Below are 20,729 nucleotides of genomic sequence, written 5' to 3'. Positions count from 1 at the left end.
GCTTGTTATCTGTCAAGGACAGGATATGGTTGAATGTGGAGCTACTCCAAATCTACGAGAACTTAAAAGAATTCTTATCTTCATTGAGTTTTGAAGCTGGATTAAAAGTTCATGAGTGAGCTGCCCTACAAATGACCCAAGTATGCAAAATGTCAAACTAAGCTATGTTAAAAACATGTTTAACTTTGCCTTTCGCTGCCACAGTGCTGATCATACCATTTAAAACAGTCTGTTAAATCTATGAATAGGATTAGTTTCCATGATTCTGTTTCTAGAAATTGCGATCTGGATGTCCTGTATACGTGCAGTTGGTATACTGGGAAGACTACAGTGTATGTCCTACTGTCACGTGTGTGTTTAAACTAACTTGCTGCACTGTGGAGCTGTGCCTGTCTGCTTGATGTCCAGAAATCTTGGAGAAAGGGCCAGAATTTTAAATTCAGCCACAGTAATGCCTCCAAGAGAAAAAGACAACGTGTTAGGAGAAATGTGGACGTATGGTTGCCCCAGTCTGTAAATACAGCACTATGAATAGCATGGGCATATTTGATGTGATGGAGAGGACACTTCTCTTTGCCAGAAGGGAACTGATTTTTTTTAAAAACATTGTTTCCCGTTCTTGTTGAGTGTACAAACATACTTCATTGTGTTGGGAAACTGCTCCTGTGCATCAGATGCTTGCTTCAGCCATTACGTGAAGGTGTCTGCTTCTGTTTAGGCACCTCTCTCTCCACTCTAGGCAAATGTAAAACCTCAAGTTGTTATTGATGTCCAAGAGAGCAGCATACATAGACAAATACTGAAGACATTCCTCCTGCAGCTGTTCTTGGTGAGATCTAATCTGTATGAACTGTACCACTGTGTTCTGAGTTAGTTCTCTATTTCCTAATAATTAGGAAGTAAAGACTGCACTCAAGTTAAAATTATCTTACTGCAGGAATAGATTTACTCTTGAATCCCCTCTTGGCTATATCTATAAATAAAACCAGCCAAAGGCTTTTCCAGCCTTGGGCCAAGTGACAGCACAGAATGGCTGTGTCCTGAGGTTATTGTCTTGTCCTGTCTTTGAGCATTATGATGGTGCAGGTTGATGGAACCATCAGCCAGTCTGAAGGCTACAGCAACTGACACGAAGTTGCACAGGACTGCATGAGCTCCTCTGCTTTGGGAATCACAGAGGCCTTGGATACCAATTTGATAGGTGGTGCTGCTGTTGAAAGTGGGCAGCATTCTCAGTTTGGGGAGGACTGTGCGCTCCCACACAGCCCTTAGTAGATGCCTGCCGCTTGTCAGTCTGGTGTGGGAGAAGTGTGTGTCCTGCTGGTTTCGACTGTTGTGCCCTGTGTGCTCAGCAAGCAATGCTGTCCTCAGTGACATAGCTGGATGCTGGGCTGATACGTTCTGGTTAACGGTGTTCAATGTCAGTTGAAAAAAAAATTACTGTTTCCACTACCTCACCCTTGCCGGGTTGTATTCCTGCCTGTTCTGTAGCTTGTTTGGCGTTACGAATCATCTCCCCTTAAATGCATGTCTCCATCCTCCTCTTTCCCTGTGTGCTAAGTGTAGAAAACGAATGAACTTCATCTGAACTCTGTTCTGGGCCTAATCCCTTTATGGGACATAGGTGGCAATGGCTGAGACCGTCATGATGCTTCTCTTTGTCTGGGCTTGCAGTGCTGATCCCTGAGAACACCCACTGAGCAGGAAGGAAGAATCCTGCGTGGCAGCCTTGGACTAGGACCCTCCCAGCTAAATAGCTGGTGGAGCTTATAAAGAGTGGATAACAGCGTTGTGCTGCATCCGAGCAGCAGTTTGCATTCTACGCCTGCCTGTAGGTGACCTTTAACTTACAAACCCAGTGCAAAACCGAAGGTGTACACTGATGGCCTGCCTCCTTCAGCTTCTAGACTGCCTCCCCATAGGTAATGAGGGAGACCTTTCTGGAGTTTTATCCTCTAAGGTCTCATGCCACTTCTCATCACTGAGCTTCCAGCTCTCTGGGATGCCTCTTGCCAACAGAGGTCCCAGAAAATGTTGAAGCTGCTTTGCCTTCGCTGTGATTTGTAATATCCAAAAGTAGATCTTCATTAGTGGATTAAGATTCCAGCACATAAATATTTCCAGTGGTCAAGAGGATTGGTTGCTAGAAGAACTTTTTGGTACAAATATCAGCTTACGTAGCCTCTGGCCTGGCTATGATAGCGCAAAGGTACGTGATGCTCTTCAGTGAACAAGATCAGGAAACTTCTCTTCCTTTTTCTTCTTCCCAGGAGGTATTTTGTGCACACATCTGTCTTCTGTAGTTTGTCACATAACCTTGCTAAGGCCTGGTCATCATGGACACAGGGAACAATCAGGCAGGGGAGGAAAAATAACTGCCTGAGATCGGCTCTAGTAATAACGCCACTGAATGCATAATCATGGCTGGATGTGGCCTTTATTTGAAAGAGATCGTGCCCACGATTGAACAACTTCTAGTATTTTTTAATCACTTTGCTTGAATTGCTCCCACATTTTCACTTTGGTTATTTAAGGCTAGGAAAGCACAATGACAATTTTATTTTTAGTTATTATATGCAATTTTATTATGTTTTGTATTTGTATTCAAACTATAGTAATTACTTTAGTATCCATGGTGACAAAACATGCTAGCACAAACATGAAAAGACCTAGGTCTGGCAGCAGTTTCCTTACTGCGTAATCAGGTGCTCCTTTGAATTAAAGGTATATTCACCTCCAAATGATTGAAACAAACTGCATGTAAGCTGTATCATTTGTAGTCTTTGAAAGTTCTCTGCAAGCTTTAGTGTCCTTTTTTTTACATTTTCTTTTTGCAGGAAACTTCATTGAAGTAAAATGTTTTAATTGCCTGCTAAATCTATTTTCAGTGTATACTATCCGTAAAATACTAGGCACGCTTCAGAGGTGTCTGCTTTCATCACGTCAAATAGTAACTACTGTTTTCACAACAGGAATTCTGTACTTATTCCTTGTGGAACAGAGTTATGAGAAGATACTCTGCCATCACTATGACATTAAAAGGGGCAATGCTGGTCCCTTTGCCTTTTGACATCCCATTTAGGTTTTTTTTCCCAGGGAATATGTAGGTTTCTCTCATGTTGGTCGGGACATCTTGGCTGATTTATTTATTCTCATCTCTATATTGAATATTAAAATAAAAATAGACTTTGTTATTTGTGCTGTCACACAAAAAGTGATATTTCCTTGTGGGTTTATTTTTATTGCCCAAAAGGGACTTTGGTCTCAGAAGCTGAAAATGATAAGCATGTTATATAGTTTATGGGTTGCTCTCAAAGGCTTATTCCAGTCTTTTGCCTTGTTCTCACTGAAGCATTTGTCAAGATAGCAACTAACTTATGATATGGCAAAAAAATGATTCTTTACAAATATAGTATATGAGAAACAACCATCTGTTTTTGCCTTCAGTAGGATATTTTTTCTGCGGTACTCATGGCGCTTTCTAGATCTCTGGTTTTTGCTTTGATTGGTTGGGTTACATTCAGCTGTCTCGATGCACAAAGTAAGTAGTGTTATTTTTATAAATGCTTATGAGCCTGTTCCTGCTTTTATTGAAATTGAACAAAATTAAATTTATTAAAATCGCAATCCTGGAAGTTTAAAATACATCGATCTGTTGACTGATAAAATAACAACACCTAAACAAGCAATCTTCTTGGTGCCCATGGAAGTGGTCTGCAGACTTTCAGGGCACAAGTTGAAAACCACTGCTCTTGTATGTACAGCGAGTTTTTACAAGTTCTCTTTGAACTTTTTTGCGTTTGGTTATTTTATATCCGCAGCGGACATTAAATAAAATGCCTAGGCTGAAGCTGAGTCTCGGGATGTATAGCTGTGGAGTTGGGATCAGTTGAATTCCTTGCTGCTGTTATTCTGCTAAATTAGATTGGAGTAGTTACCATTTTTACATTTGGTATTTGCTGTAGTGGTATGGACTCCATTAGAAGTTCTCTTTGGTGTATTGAGGAGAGGGCTTCTGGAAAGTGAAAACTCTGCCATCGAGTAGCTGAATCTGGGAGTAGAAACAGTGTCGGCATGCCTAAACTTGAGGTCTTAATATAATTTTGGTCCTTCAGCCTTCCTAGAGAATCTTCACAACAGTGAAAATGCTCAAGTGTCTTTCCTTTGTTTCTGATAGCTCCAGAGGATCACCAGGAATGGCTGAGGGAAACTTTTTCTTTGGGAAAAAAGCAACAAGAGTTTTTATTTAATTACTGAATTTCCTGTATTCAACTGGGACGTAACATTCCAACCATGTCCATGCTTCCAGTGTTTTGATCTTTTTCAGTAATCCAGAGCCCTGCTTTCCAAAGTAGGCTTTTGAATACTCAGAGATGGAGGCAGCGAATTAGACCCATAACCAGCAGCTGCTGACTGTAGACATATTCTCTAGGGTTTTGTTCAGTTATTTGTGTAGAAATCTGTCCACTACTCACTTATAAATGAGATCCTATAGAGTGGTGCAAACATGAAGGCATCTGCCTAGCCAGGCAAAAATAGCTAGTTTTATCAACTATCACTTTGAATATATGGTAAGGATGGCAAGGAGAACAGTGGGGACACTTAGCATTGGTGCAAACCCACATAAGACCACAAAAGTTGCACAGATATCCGTAGGACCATAGACTGCACTACGGCAGCTTTGCTGAGTAATTCTGGTCAGGGAAGGAGGAAAAAAACCTGGTTTTCAGATCTAGAAAAAAAGTCTGTCGCTTTTTATCACACGGAGAAAATGTAGAGAGAGGTCACTGAGGTACAAGAAACCACTTACGAAAGCCACTTCTCGGGGAAAAAACTATACTTCAAAAGTGCCAACTTCTATAAAAGTTTAAGGAGAATAAATTTCAGGTAAATCTGTCAGTGTGCCTTTGCGCTAACCGCTTGGATTCTTGCTGACATTTCAGTGGTGAATAGCTTCGTGTTTACAGTTTTCTTGGGAGCAGAAAACATTTGCAAGGCCAGGGTACAAAAGTAGTTTCGGTTATGATTTCCACAAATGTTTCAGCAGGAAATTAATGACCAGTGATTAATTACTGTCAGGCAATAAAGCCCAAGTTTCAGTCTGGTCAGGGTGCAAGTCTAGCAAAATTCTGTAGCTAGACATTTTCACATTCTTTTTTGGTAGCTGCTTTTGAAGTTGCGGAGTCCTTCATTGTAGAATTTTTTGGGGCAAGGGTCCAAGATTGGGTCCAAGGCACCAATCTTTACCTACTCCATGTAATGTTGTATTGTTTTAAACCCTGAAAATTATGTCAAGGTGCCACCATGATAAATGTCTTTCAGCTTAATTTGAACTAGTGTGTGCATCTGGTTTTATATAGCATAAGCTTTTTTACCTTGTACTATTTCTGGAAATAGTCCCTCTGTGTTGTTTGTACCTGACTTTTCCTTCTCTTCTTAGAAACTACGAGTATAAATTGTGATGCAACACCCAACCCACTCACACTGCCAGGCTTTTTGGATGAATATACAGGTAAAATCATGATTCTATCCTAGAATTGTCTGATTTGCTCCCTAATGTGCGTAGTACTTTAATGCTTCACGTAGTCGGTGTATTTTATAACGAATCTGTATTATTAATCGATTTACAATAGTCTTCATGGCTGGATGCAGCAGCTGCCTACGTGGCATACTGCTTAGCAGAATAAATAAATATAAAAAACAAAACCCCCTGATCCAAGGATGTCACTGTCTGAATAGACAGAGCAGGCAAAAGGAAAGGAAACAAGTACAGAAAAAGTGACATTTACAGTTCACCCTGTCCAGTCAGCCCACAAGAGCTGATCTCTTCCTTCTCTCCTATGTCAGAAGGAACCACTGCCACCGCAGCCCTGTTCTGCTTCCGGAGCTCTGCTCCGCTTCAGACTGGAGCCTCTCCGAAAGCCAATTTTTTGTTTTGTTGGGGTAGTAGGGAGAGCAGATGGGGTGCAGAGGAACAAGCAGGCTTGCAGTAGACAGAATTACAGGATCAATGCTGGCCACTCGATGTATTTGCGTTTTCTATTCTAGCTTTCTTTGTTAGCGTAGCACACTCTGTATTATTCTGGTGATCATTTAATTTGTGCAACCTGACAGGGTTAACATTAATTTATCCCCACATTTTCTATGCTTCCTTAGCCTAGCTGGCAAAGTGTGACTGTGCCTTGAAGACAAAATCCCACAATGGGAGAAGTAAAGTGACTGCGAGAGAGCGCAGTGGAGAAGAGGAGTAGACAGTACTTTTTTTTATTTATTTACATTGCAAATACAGTACAGAGGATAACTCCACCTTCCTTTCCTCTCACCACTAACCAGAGAGGTTGCTGTTATTAGCTAAAGGGTAGGGCTGTTGTCTGTGACTATGCTGTTTGTTAGAGGCAGCCCCGCAGTCAGGATTTGCCTTGCCTAATGGATATACAGCGATCTCACAAGGCAAAGCGTTAGGTTATGGCCAAAGCATTCCCTTCAGGATATGGCATGACCTTTAGGATCTCATGGAAGCATGCACCAGGCCCATGCTGACTGTCCACAGGCAATCTTCATTGCTTCTGGCTTTCAGCAAGATGCAGAAGACAGGTATGATAACAGAGCAGTGGTTTTTTTCCAGCCACTGTTGAAACATTTCTTTCAAAGCTGTAAGGGCATAGCTGCTGTCTCTGACTCTTGCATGGAGATAGAAAGGAAAAGAATCACCTTTCACCCTGATTCCTCTTTGTTTAATTTTTAAGCGACTAGCATGAAGTCTGGCCCTTTGTGTGCGTCATATGTATAACTGCACCTGTTGACACATCTGTAACAAATAAGCAAGAGGGACAACCAGCTTCAATTTTTCCAAGCACTTCCTTTTTGTTAGGCTCTCTCCGCTGCACGGAATACTATTTCCTAGGCAGCTGCTTGATACTTTTTGTCTGAATATATCCAACTCTGGATGGAGTATTAGACAACGTATCAGCAGGCAAAGATAGATTTTGTTTTCCTAGAACATTTTCTTCCAACAGTTTCAACACTGCACACTAAATAGCGTGATACCACGCAACGCTATGCCCCTGGGACACAACCCAGTTGTTCTGTGCTTACTGCCACCTGACTGGACTTTCTCCTTACACGCAATTACAGTCCAGTATCTTTGGTAGCTGACAGCATTCCAGATGCTCCCTGCTGTTGGAAGAAGACAAGGTTCCCTTCCTTTAGGCCCTTAGAGACCAAACCAAGAGTCTGCATGTGGAGATTAGAGATGGGTCTGTTACAGAAAGGGTTTACTAGCCTAAATTAGTAATGATGGAGTTCAAAAACAATGGAGTAAGAAAGAAACACAGCTAGCAAGTTTCCTGAAGATCATGGAAATTATTTGGGATGTTCAGGAAAGATTTTGGAAGGGAGAGGGGATTATGGGTTTGCAATCCAGATAATGTATTCTATGAGAACATAAGTATTATTTCATAAGCACAAATATCTTGATAATATGAGTAAGGTAACTTTAATCTATTTAATAAAATTGCCAATAGCACCACACTGCATGGTTTAAAAGGATACCTTTCAAACACAGAGTTGGTGTTTAACCAAGCAAGTAATATACGCGCTACTGAAATGATAGTGAGTCTAATATGAATCATGATAATTACAAATAACAAGTTTTAATATTTTCAAGACAATAGTTCCTAAATGCATGGTTGTAGAAAATCACCTTCAAATTGATTCAAAGGTTACATTGTTTTGTGTTTCAGTATTCTGCCCATATAGGAACAGATTAAAGGAGGGGCCATACGCTTACCGTTCTGTGCCAAAATCAAAATTTAAACCACCACAAGCCTGAATCCAGATTCACACTGGATTCTACATGCTTAATAGATTCAAGTAAGAGATATGAAATGCCCTCATGCTTGGAAAATACTGCATCTCCTCCCATGCAGCCCAAAATCAGCCTCTCGCTGATTTTGATTACCTTCCCTGACTTTGATTACACTTTGATTACATTTTCACAATAAATGCAAAAAACGTCTTGCAGTATAAAGCTATTTCCAGAAAACGGTGGAAATTTAGGTGTAAATTATGCCAAGCTTTTTAATTCTGGACATAGAGTTTACAGAGTGTGAATATATTGGGAAAAGTGGGTTTGTGTGGTTTTAAAAACCTATCAATACACTTGTGCACAGTACTTAAGGGGACTTTAACTCAAAGTCCCCTTAAATACTCATTGTTTAGCTCAAAATGCCAAAATAATATAAAATGTAACCAAAAGGTAACCAGTAATCTAGTTGTCAATACATGTGAAATGAACCTACAGATTTATTTTCCATAAAGCAATCTAATTTATTATGCTTTCTCTTACAGGTGATATAGAATGGATTACAAATGTCCCACCCAATGTGAATTTGAGATTAAAAGAGTATCTGTTCCCTGAACACTTACCATATGTGGAGCTAGTATATAATTCTGGATCTAATAATGCAACAGTGAGGACTCATCAGCCGCTGGATGTTGATACTATCGAGGTATTCTTTTCACTGCATGTAAAACCTGGATATAAAGGTTTTATTGACAGGTGAAAAAAAAGTAGCACTATGACATAAATTTTGTTTGTTCCCTCATGATACGGGTTGGTATTCCAAAAAAGTGACTCATCAGAAAGAGCAGCATAGACTTCAGTATCTACCTCTCAGTAATATCTGTTAAATGTCTTCAGTTTTCTGTAACTGTAAACTTATCTGAGATCTGACAGTCAGACAGGTTCTTTCCTAATCGTGTATTGTCACTTGTAATGAAAGTTGTAAATATGCAGTTATGATAGGTGTCACTTTTCTTAAAACTCATCTCTCAGTAGCATGAATTGTTTCATCAAAGTGAGATTGATCAGATATAATTTGGTAGAAGGCAATCCTTAATCATATGAATATTTATGCAAGTGCTTAACTTCACACATGAATAGGTCCATTGGCCTCTGTTGGTTGATGCACAAAAGGATAGGTCCTTCTTCCTAGGCCATTCTTGCTCTGTAGGACTACCAGGAGTCTATAAAGCAATATTAATATTTTTCCTGGCTGAAGTTGCCTCTGAATATGAAAATGGTGTAGTTCTACAGAGTAAGTGGAGGCTATTTTTTATACAAGTACTATTTCAGAGTAGCACTGTACTTGACAGAATTGAATCGTACATATTTTAAAAACCACTGTTACAATCAAGACTTCTAATTGATGAAAATGTATTTACAACTTTTACATTCACGTTTCTCATTTGGATATTTACCAAATGGCTTAAAACACTTTTTATGCTTCTTACACATATTCTCCATTGGGAAAAGGGTATGTCTGTCAATTTTCTATCGGGGAGAACAGTCGGGTACAGATGGTGGGATCTGGGTGGGTAGGTACCAGCAGTAGATGAATGGCAGCCTTTACAGTTAATTACAACTTTACAGTTAATAATCTGTAATGACTTTGCTATATATTATAAGCAGTGTGTTTCGGTACAACATATTGAAATGACAAAAATAGCTGAAGTATGCTCCTGTAACTGAATCAGATGAACAATTCCCTGTCAACTCAGCATGGCACACTTGAGGATTCAAGTACCAGAAGTTGTTTTGTATAATTTTGACATAAACATTCTTTGATAATCATATTAGGAGTTCATCGATAACATTATTTATTTGCTCATTCGTTAATTTTTAGAGTGACCATCTCTTTTATGTTGTTGTTTGCCAAAGGCTTGGAACGGTAAGTAAAAGACATGTTTTATCAACTGTATTTTTTGTCTAAGTTTAATGCAAATTATTCTTTTCTGAAATACTATTTCATTTAAAGATATGATGCAGGGGGTTAAGAGTACCTTGTAGAAGATATATTTATTTAAATGTGCCAATTGGAATGAGTGTTTTTGTTCACAGAAAACCTAAGGTAAATTTTGAAAAGGTAACTTTAAAATATTTTCACAAACTTTCTACTCCATTATTAGAAATGGTAGTCTAATTCTCTCATTATGGTTTTTAGAACTGAAGGGGTGTCTCTTTGAAGATCTCATTTTATATGATTAAATTAAATGTTAGCAGTATGCTGCTACCTCATTGCTGTCATTTCTAACGTGTCTTTTGCTTCCATTACGAAGACTAATGAGATAGAGAATGTACGGGTCTTAGCCTTAGAAGACGTAAATGACAATTCTCCACAATTTCAAGAATCTCACTATAACGCTTCAGTATCAGAGGTGGGTTATGGCAAATGTTAATGTTTTTTCTTGTGATATTTTTAAATTACTTTCTGGGGCCAAAACATATGAGGTTCTAATGTGACCACACTCATATTAGATCGTTACATGCACTCTTATGGGACTTTTCTACACCTTCGTGTGGGTGTGGAAATGGCTGGGCTGCATGTACAGCTGGAGGCATGGGGTGAAGAAGAAACATTCAGCTCTCTGACCTAAAATGGAAATTGGAAGTAATCTGCATATGCTAAGGAGGTGGCACAGATTTCCTGCTAGAAGTTAGGAGGGATACCAAAAGGGCTTGTGACTGAGCATTTGATGATCTTTATTTCCTCTAGGTATCTGCAATAAATTTCACGGTTATAAAAGTGGAAGCTGTGGATAGAGACTTTTCACCTTTGTTGAGCCTCATTACTTACAGTCTTTGGGTGAGTGTCCTTTGTTTATCAGAGACTGTGAACACCAGTCTACATTTCATATGAAATACAGCCTGGGACCTGACCTGAATATGCTGTCTTGCACTGTGTGGTTACTATTACAAACCTGCAAAATGCTAGCATCAGAAAAAAACATTTAAAATTAGAACTTAGACCACAGAATCAGCCTAGCATGCAGTGAGCCCTGAATCTTGTTTCTTAACTTTTGTGAAATGTTTTGTGGCACTCTTCAGCTACAGCTAAGGAACTCACTGGCCCTTTTTAGAAGCAGGAGTGAAACAGTTTCCCCTCTTTTTAAAGTTTGTATTTGATTTGCTATTGATCTCCAGTCCTGCTGCGATGCATATGTAAGTCACCTGAAGTAAGATTATTTCAACTAACTTTAGATATCTGCAGTGGAGATCTTCACATCTGAGCTTGCTGTCTCTGCTCCTTTTATAGCTGGTGAAGGGAAGCTGATGCTATTCATCTGATCTGCTTTAGTTATTGACCATAGGATGAGATAAATCAGATAGAAAGTCTAATGGCATTGATGTGAGAGGCAATAGGATGTGTTGAAGAGGATCAGCATTTTCCTTTCCAGTGGTGGTGGTTGAGAGATTCCTGGTCCTTTATGAAGAATAGTCCAATCATAAAGGTGGTAAGAGAAAATAAAATGCATTTCATTGTTAATCGTGTAAAATATGCAATTTATTCATTTAATAGGGTCCAAACTCCGATTACTTTTATATAAGGGAAGGCGATGGAAACATCATGGTGAATAAAACATTGGATTACAACAAGATCAACCTTTTCAATTTAACAGTCCAAGCAAAGGTATGATATAAATTAAAAGAAGAATGAGAACCCCAATAGTTCTACAACGATACTTCCTTTGTTACAACATTCCAGTTTCTACAAATTTACAGCTTAGGGAGTTCCCAAGCTAAAAGCTGTGTCTGCATCTTGGTTTGTACTGCAGATGAAGTAGCACATTCTTAATATTTGAGCCATTGTTTAAGTCTCCCCTGAAATACCAGCCCAAGTTTCTTTCTCTGTGTATTTCTTTAAGTATGTATATTGTACATATTTATTCTCCACTATTCTAACATATATTCACCCATTCATTCTGGCGGATCTATCCTATTTTTGCTGCATCTTACCACCTGCAGTCTTTTTGTGTGTCTTTTTTGAGATTTGAATGTATTTTTGCCTTCAACTCCTTTTAGAACTAAAAAGAAGTAATTTTGCCACATTTATTGTGGTATCTAGCAAATAGTACAGCTGCAGCAAATGTGCTGTTACTACATTCTACGTGCTACTGTGTAACACCTGCCTGATATAAAATTAATAACTAAGAACAATTACCTTTTGATAGTATTATTCCTAGAACTGGATTTCTAGAAATGGAAAAATCTGACAGGGTGCGAGTTCTCAGGTTAAAAATGCTTAGACACTACAAAGCACATATAATAATATTCTGCTGTATTTTCCACTGAGAAATGGCTCTTTCATTACAGTGTTTCTTATTTTCTTCCTTCTCTTGGGATGCAGGAAAAATTTGGAAACAACAGTAATACTACATCGTTACTGATTAAAGTACAAGATTATGATACATTGAACCCCTATTTCAGTCAATCAGTGTATGACGGAAAAATCAGTGAAAACCAGGTAAAAGCTTTTCACTGAATGCTGCAAATGTAAATAGGTCATTCCTGCCCACAGTGCTTTTCTTTCAAGGATTCTTCATCATTGAGCAGCTTAAGATGGAGGGCTGCTATGTTTTGTGCTAACTGGTGAATTGTAAGGTTATCGACTGTAGACCTCCAAGTACCAGGTAAACAGGCCATGTATTATATGAAGTGTAAAACTTTCTGCTACAGAAACAGATTATTTTGTGTTTGGAGGAAAAAAAGAAAAAAAAAAAAGGGGGGGGGGGGGAAGACCTAAGCAGGTGTTGTAACAGGGCTTTTACTGCCAACTTGGAAGGACAGTTGACTGCCTATGAGTCCTGGAGTTAGCTGTCTGGTTTCAGTTTTAAATAGTGTAATTCCTTCATACTTCATTACAGTCAGGTAAGTAAAATAAGAATCTGAATGGTAAACTGTGGTTTATATTATACTGTAATATTTTTTTTCCTATATAGGGTGGAAATTTCTGGGTGGAATGTATTTAACTCAGGCTTCTGTATATATTGACCAAAAAAAAAAACCCATCACAGTATAGTATTACCAGAGTGATCCACTAAAATTAAAACTGTTAATTATCTTCTTTATTATCCCTATTTCTTTATCATTATCTTCATGTTAACATATTTTAAACCACATATGCTTTTGGCGTTATACCTTTGGTGTCTCTTTTGTTAGAAGTTCATCTTTAATTGTCTGAAAGGAATAATTTTAGATCTTCTAAAATGTTTTTATCTTTTAAATAAATTACTGTTTCTATTAGGGCTGTAGTGTAGACTTGAGCATTGTTTTCCAGGAGAGGAATGGAACTGAAATATTCAAAGTTCTTAATATGAAATCCATCAGGGACTACTGCTTCATAGTCTGGTGTTTCTCAAACACAGTGTATCCATCAAGTATTTTGGTCATCATTTTCCCCTGTAAAGCATGTATGGCAGAGAGAGAATTTTTTCTGGATTCCAGTGATTAAATACATGTTTCTTGTTTCTTTAATCAAAATTGTGACTTAACGAACAATTTTAAGTTTATGTGTATTTTTTTCAAGTTAATCAAGTTAATATATGTTTTCTAGTTGGGTCCTCTGGCTATTCTCCCAGAGAAGATACTGGCTAAAGATGGAGACACAGGTATAAATGAAAAAGTAGTTTACAGCATCAAACTAGGTAAGAGCCTTTATTTTCTTCTAGACATGCACATAGTAATTTATGACGTCTGTATTACTGAAGAGAATGATAAGGAAGTGCAGCGTACAGTCCTGTGTCTTAACCGCATACATCTTCCCTGCAGTGCTGCTCTGCGAGCTAAATTGGCTTAATTTTGGTCATTATAGCAGGGTCCAACTATTGCAAAAAGGTTTAGATGTTCTCAGCCTCCCTCCAATAAACAATTCCTGATTCAAAGTGTAAGTCAGTTTAGAGGCTTCCATTTGATCAAAGGATCTCTATTCAGGACCATCTAGAGAGATCAATTCCATTGTGAGCTTTTCCTCCTCCTGACAGAATTGCTAAAGCTCATGAGATGCTTATTCTGAGACCCTTGAAGTGTGAGTGAATTTCCTAAGAATTGTTTTGAGGACAGAGTGGTTGAAAAAAAGCCTTTTATCTGGAATGTCTGTTCAGTTTTGCTATCGCTGAGAAGATAAGTCATAAAAAGCACAGATCAGATTTACTGTTCTGGTTCGTTCTCATTAACCCATTGCAATTTGGTGCTTTTCAGTAAACCCCCCGGCCTATAGCAACACCTTTTCAATCAATGCAGACACTGGAATGTTGGAAGTAAAGACTGCAGTTGACAGAGAAGAATGTCCGTACCTTGTTGTGGGCATTCAGGTAGGGATTGTTTTGGAGTTCAGTGTGTTAATACTGAGTCTCAATTTCATAAAATAATATGTGAATCCATGTTGCTGTTAACAGTATTTCTCATAGTAATGTTAAAGGGCAGTTAGTATCAAGGCTCCATCCTGCCATTTAAAACGTGAAATAAAGGAAAGCATCGTTCATTGAATATATGCAGTCATGTCACATCCTTGTGTTAAGCTGGAACGGCTCCCTTATCAGGGTATGGAATTTACAGCTACAAACTCTGTTTTCTAGGCAACTCAGCAAGACAATATTTTCAAAACAGCTGATGCAGTAGTGCTGGTTACCATTGAAGATGTGAATGACAATCATCCGGTATTGTCACAATCAAGTTACAATGTCTCAATTCTGGAAAATTTCCCAAATGGGATGGAAGTTCTTCAAGTAACAGCTGTTGACAAAGATGAGGTAAAATGACAATGTCGTTATGGTTGCTACAAATACTGCACTTTTTGAAATACAATATAAAATGCATTTGCGTTATACAGGTATAGTGACTAGTGCTATAGATTTTTTTTTTTTTTTTTCTGACTACCTAAATATGCTTAAGCAAAACAAACTTAGTTTCCATTCTCTAAGGGGTAGAGTACTGCAGCCAAAGAATAAATTTTGGCTGTCTCTGAAACTCCTTTCGTTTGCATAAGGTCCCAAATATGAAAGTGCAGAAGCACAAAATGGATGCAAAGCTGCAAGTTGCCCACAGCCCGCGTGATATATTTCTTTCATGTTGTTTGCTCCTCTCCCTTGTTTTTGGAACTGTAACCTCAATTAAACCAGAAAAGTAAATGCTCTCCACCTGGAAAACAAGAAGAAAACATCCTAAGGGACTAGCTCAGTGATTGTCCTGTTTAATAACAAATATCATTACTGTTTGCAGGGAGGCTTCCAGGGAACATTCATTCTCACTCCAGCTGACAGTCCCTTCCAGCTAAGTCAAGCTGGGATCCTAACTGTGAGGAACTCCACGCTGTTGGACAGGGAGAGAGTACCATCTATTCACCTAAAGGTATTAAAAATAAGCCCACTCCTTTCCAAAGCAACCCGAGGCAAACAGGTGATATCTGATCTGTCCTGGCCAGAAGCTGACTCTCTGATGCAGATCAGCAGCTTATTTGAAGAATCAAATCCAGACTATCTGGAGGGAAGTACTACCAGTGATGCAGTTTACTCAGCTTGTAATTGTCATTAATCCTTCTTACTACTTAAAGAACATGCATTTGAACAAAACAATAATTTTACTGCATGATTTTTAAAGGTCACTGCTAGAGATCATTTGTCACCTTACGATGAAGTACACTCTACAATCAACATACTGTTGCTAGATGAAAATGACAACAGCCCAACCTTTAGAGGCATGCCATATAAACAAGATATTTTCAAGAACATGACTGCAGGAATGTCCATTCTTCAGGTACTAGAAGTACTAAGTAAAAATGACATTTTAATGAGTTGAGTGTATGCATAAGTCCTTGCTTGAACTTGTGTAGTGGTCCTATTGAATAGGGGATCTTTTTTGAACTCCTCTAAGTTCAGAAACAATCCACCTTTCATTTAAAAGCTTACACCTGTTGATATTCCACAATCACAGTGTCCTGGATGCTCTAATTGTATCCCAGGTCAGGGAACAAATGATAAAGGATTTTTATTCTTGATCTTAGATGCTGTGCACCATTCTGAATTCCACAAACATAAGACAGAAAGTAAGATTCTTGGATATAGTTGTTGTAAGGTGTTTAATGAAAGCTGAATGTTGTTAGAGTCCAGAAATTTAAATAATTGTAAACATTTTTGAAAGGCTGCTGAATGCTGAAGCGTTGTTGATAATTTTTAGATATGATAAGCTTCTTGTAAGATAGTAAACCAGTTAACCAAATAAAACAGGAAACTAAGATAAAAATCGCTTCAGGAGCTGAGATATATAGGGAGTCACTATCAAAACTCATACCCAGGTATACGGATTTAATGGCTCCCGATATAATCTCTTGAACCATCTACCTCCAGTGACTTTGGAATGACTATGAAACAAGCTTTCTGAGATACAAACTTGGTATCATTCACGTGAATTCCACAGGGGCAGGATTTCACTCTTGCTGCTGGAATTATATTGTGTGTGCATCAAAGAGCAAACATTCTTATTGAGGTTTAACCCAGGAATCATATAGGAAGTAGACAGTCAGTCAGTCAAAGGTATAACCAAATTTTACTGGGGCTATATTTAGCTAATTTTTATATATATAAAATTATCCAGACCTATTATTTGCTATAAATGAGAGGAAAAAAAAACACAGCTAATTCCTAATTATCTGCTACCTCGATGATTTTTCTCTGCAAACTACACAGGAATAAGCCATTCTGTGTTACTTGATAACAGCACAAGAAACTAGAGTAATTTTTTTTTTTTTTCCTCCAGGTTGCTGCTGATGATCCGGATGATGGTATAAATGGAGAGATAAGCTTTATCTTAGCTGGTGGCAATGAAGATGGGTACTTTGAATTGGATACATCCACAGGACAAATCAGTTTAAAAACAGTAATCCCATTAGGAGTCAACCAGCTTAAGAACTTTGTCTTGTGGATAAGAGCTATTGATGGTAAGACAAGATTTTAGTGCAGGTCAACACAGCTATTCCCGGTGATGAGTTTTGTTTTGTTTTTCACTTGAAGGAATGCTGTCAAAATAGATTCCCAGACTTTATTTTAAAAATACCATCTATTTTTAGCTGCTCTTGTTTGCTGAAGATAAGAAGAAAGCTGTCTTATTCATTGAAAGTAATTGCTGCATCTCTGCTGATGCTGCTATATCAAATCTAAGCTTTCTCTGTGACTGTGGGAAGAACATGCAAAATGACAAACATCTCACACCTTCCTTTAACTTAATATCGGCTGGTGTTGCGCAGCATAGAATACAGAGATTCAGGCACAAGCTAGGAATTTATAATTCAGTCATCAGTCAACAGGGAGTAAAATGAAAGTAAAATGTGATGAGTAACGTGGTCTTTGGTTGCACATCCATGTGGGTATTGAAAAACTAAAATGGAGATACCAAAGCCATTTTTAGGATGACCAGCACAAACGTCATTTCCTTAGCTATATTTATTGAGGCTTTCTTTGTTTTAAAAGAATAGCAGAGAACTCAGCAAACACTCATGATCTGAATAAGGACAGAGATAAATGTAACCTAGGAATGGTATCCCACTCTTGAGAGCATGAGCATACAAAGTGTTTTTCAGCATTCCCATTTTCCCCTGATTTGGTCAATATGAGCTCTGTGTCTTCAAATTTATGGCTGTGTGGATAAAACGGGTACTGAGAGGAATATGGTTACAAAAGAGATTCATCAGTCCATCCTTTGCCTGTCTGTCGGTGCTAATATTGTTGTATGTATTCAGGTTCATATATTCTAAGTGTAACACCCAATACATGAAACTCTGGTCTTGGTCAGGACCTCTCAGCAGTACCACAATAGTAGCAGCAAGGATTAAAAAACAAAATCAGTACCAGTGGAAAAAGTATATATATATTTATTTTTTTTTTTTAGGCAGAAGGTATTTTTTGCATCTGCTGGGAGATTGTTTTCTTTTGCAGGTGGGACGATTCCAAGAAGTTCATCAGTGCCAGTACAAATCTTTGCAGTTGGAGATTCCAGACCACAGTTTATTCAGAAAACATATAATGTGTCTGTGGAAGAAGAGCTAGTCAGTCCTGTTGAAGTAGCAAGAGTAAGAACAGCTTTATTCTATCACTTGTATAGGATGTGACAGGTATAAGAAAATCCTGTAATATATGTGCTCTAAATGTCGATAACCCCCTGCGTTATGGACAACTTGATGTTGTGTTTTCTTTTCTGCATATCAAGCTTCACATACATTATATACTGATCACATCCTTCAGATGAAGCCTATCACCTATGAAGCCTATTCCTTCTATTGCAAATCTTTAAACAGCATCTGCTACCATTTAACATTAGAAAAACAAACAAAAACTAAAAAAAAACCCCCCACAACAACAACAACAAAAAACAAACCAAAAAAGTCAAACAAAATAAACCCCAGAACTGCTTGGGAGAGTAAACTTTTTCATGCTTAGCCCTTTGTCAACTTTGGACATTCTCCAATGCCTATAGTGGCCCAAAGGCTAGGATAGACAATATTCACTTATCTGTTGGTGATAAATCTAAAACCCTGTGACATGATACAGCTAGGAAATGGAGACTACCCATCAGAGGACTGTCATAAAGGCATTTTCAAAGAAGGCTCTAGAACTTGCTCCTCATTTTGATCAAAAAATGCTCAGACAAACAGGCCACCAGAATGCCCTGTGATAGCTCCTTCCTAGATGCAGTTCTGAAGATATATGGGAGGTCTGATATGAAAACAGTGAGAAGATAATGCGTTTTAGTGGTTTGGTTTTTTGACTTCCTGAGTTAATTAATTTTTCACTTTTTTTTGTACAAAGGTTAAAGTGCAGTCTATTATTTTTATTATGTATTATATGTATTCACATTTCTATATTAGCGATGTTTGAATAAAAGGCAGTCCCCTCCAGCTGTATTTTGATGTATATTGTGGCTTGATTCTTACTTCTGTTAACAAATAAAATTAGTATAATAAGTTCAGACATAGTTAAAACCATTATTCTTTTTTAGACAGTGGTTTATTGGTTTGAATTCACTTATGGATAATATATTGTATCTTACACAGGTAGAGTATGAGTCTTTAAATCCTCATATACCAGTTACGTTTCAAGTACTGACGGAATCTGCTACATTTGACATTGATGTCAATGGAATCATCTCGACAAAAACCAAACTGGACTATGAATCCCAGAATAATTATATACTAAATATTTCCCTGTCAGATGGAAATGCTACTGACTATGCTGCAGTGTTTATCAAAGTTACAGATGTCAATGATAACAGTCCTGTGTTTGATATGACCAGCACTACCATTACCATTCTGGAGAACATGCCAACTGGAACTAGTATTACCAGTGTGTCAGCTACGGATGTGGATGAGGGCTTTAATGGATTAGTGGTTTATACTCTGAAAGGTGGAGAAGGAAAAATGGATATTGACACTTCAGGATTAATTTTGCTGGAAAAGAAATTGGACAGAGAAACACAAGGCTTCTATAACGTAACAGTGATTGCCAGTGACCAAGGCCAACCCATGCTGTCTACAGCTCTCAATTTGACAGTCATCATTGACGATGTGAACGACAACCCTCCAGTCTTCTCATCAAGTAGATATGAAGTGAGTGTCCCTGAAGACGAAGTGCTTGGAAGGGCACTGCTGACAGTATCTGCCACTGATTTGGACGCTGGGGCCAATGCTTTCGTGAACTACAGAATTGTTAGCCAGCAACCTCCAACCTCCTCGCCGGTGTTTCTTGTCAATTTGACCACAGGCCAGCTCAGCCTGAGCCAGCAGCTGGATTATGAAACCATAAAGCAATTTGAAGTAGAAGTGGAGGCATCAGATGGAGGGCAGCCAAGTCTCAGCGCTAAAACAGTTGTTGTTGTGCATGTACTGGATGTCAACGATAACCCACCAGAATTTAATCAGGCAGCTTATGATATATTTGTGTTTGAAAACCTACAAAAGGGTAGTCCTATCTACACATTCAGTGTTACTGACAAGGACAAGGTAGGTACCAAATTAATCTCATCCTGATAAATCAAAATGACATGGTTTTCTCTATTAATCTGCAAAAAAGCATAGTAGTAGATGGGCAAAGGGAGATTTCTTAAATGACTGGCAATAAATACATTTTGGGTCACAAAAACTTCGTCTTACTTTCTATGGAGCCAGCAAGAAAACTTCCTTAGCAAGGAAGTTAATACCTTGTACAAAATAGTTTACTGGCTGTATTAGAGAAGGTTATTAAACCTTGCAAAGCGCTTGTACTTCGGTAATGAGAAGTCCTATAGAAATGTCAGGTATTAATATTAATAAGGTTATTTTTTTGACTTGAATATTCACCATTTTAATCTTAAATGAACTATGTTTTCTTTTTAGGCTGGCTTTTCTCAGGGACACTTTATTCATAACAGTACTCTCTTTACTGTGGATATCCCTGGAATACTTTCATTAAGGAATGACACAGAACTGGACAGGGAGACTACATCTGGATTCACTTTACAAGTAAATTTGGGGACAGGCTCTGCAGCTTTGGCTCATTTCTACTTCATTGCCTCAAACCCTTTTTTGTATCTTCATCAGATGGTTAAAATGGCAATACGGTCGACTAAAAATCCATTTTTGTTTCTTTCTTTGGCAGGTATGGGCAGTTGATGCTGAAACGAATGGGCTTAATTCAAGTGCCTTGTTCCACATCACTGTTCTGGATGTCAATGATAATAACCCTGAGTTTCAGATGCAGTCATACAGTTTTGCAATTCTGGAAGCAGATTATATGTTGGGTGCTCCTGCTACAGTTGGACATGTGACTGTTACTGATTCGGATGAGGGAGAGAATGCACGAATTACTTACTACTTATCAGCTGAGGATGGGGATAATCCATATAGCATCCAACAGGTAAGGGTTTG

The 20,729-nt window shown here is 38.3% G+C and overlaps 1 protein-coding gene and 2 long non-coding RNA genes across 3 annotated transcripts; all 3 read left to right on the top strand.

Annotated features, from left to right (window-relative positions):
• The first annotated feature begins 8,465 nt into the window (after positions 1–8,465).
• On the top strand, positions 8,466–10,197 carry LOC140649819 (uncharacterized). The gene is made up of 3 exons (XR_012041770.1): positions 8,466–8,510; positions 9,687–9,731; positions 10,120–10,197. It is a non-coding gene; the product is annotated as an uncharacterized lncRNA (long non-coding RNA).
• A 1,985-nt stretch (positions 10,198–12,182) lies between these two features.
• Positions 12,183–19,437, top strand: LOC140649909 (cadherin EGF LAG seven-pass G-type receptor 2-like). Its single transcript, XM_072857746.1, has 10 exons — positions 12,183–12,305; positions 13,395–13,485; positions 14,039–14,151; positions 14,416–14,589; positions 15,059–15,187; positions 15,437–15,592; positions 16,592–16,772; positions 17,767–17,900; positions 18,882–19,316; positions 19,411–19,437. Exons 1-10 carry the CDS (start codon positions 12,183–12,185, stop codon positions 19,435–19,437), a joined length of 1,563 nt encoding a protein of 520 aa, XP_072713847.1.
• A 39-nt stretch (positions 19,438–19,476) lies between these two features.
• On the top strand, positions 19,477–20,575 carry LOC140649064 (uncharacterized). Its single transcript, XR_012041455.1, has 3 exons — positions 19,477–19,826; positions 20,199–20,324; positions 20,461–20,575. It is a non-coding gene; the product is annotated as an uncharacterized lncRNA (long non-coding RNA).
• Positions 20,576–20,729: the final 154 nt, after the last annotated feature.

Source organism: Ciconia boyciana, chromosome 3 (assembly GCF_034638445.1).
Source record: "Ciconia boyciana chromosome 3, ASM3463844v1, whole genome shotgun sequence".
NCBI classification, from domain to species: domain Eukaryota; kingdom Metazoa; phylum Chordata; class Aves; order Ciconiiformes; family Ciconiidae; genus Ciconia; species Ciconia boyciana.
This window is presented reverse-complemented; position numbering and strand designations above follow the sequence as displayed.

What these genes read in the sequence shown, in the direction of transcription:
- LOC140649909 (XM_072857746.1), top strand. Translation starts at nt 12,183, where the DNA reads ATGCAGGAAAAATTTGGAAACAACAGTAATACTACATCGTTACTGATT. An exon ending in ACCTTGTTGTGGGCATTCAG is followed by an intron (nt 14,152 to 14,415) that starts GTAGGGATTGTT and finishes TCTGTTTTCTAG; the next exon opens with GCAACTCAGCAAGACAATAT. An exon ending in TACCATCTATTCACCTAAAG is followed by an intron (nt 15,188 to 15,436) that starts GTATTAAAAATA and finishes TGATTTTTAAAG; the next exon opens with GTCACTGCTAGAGATCATTT.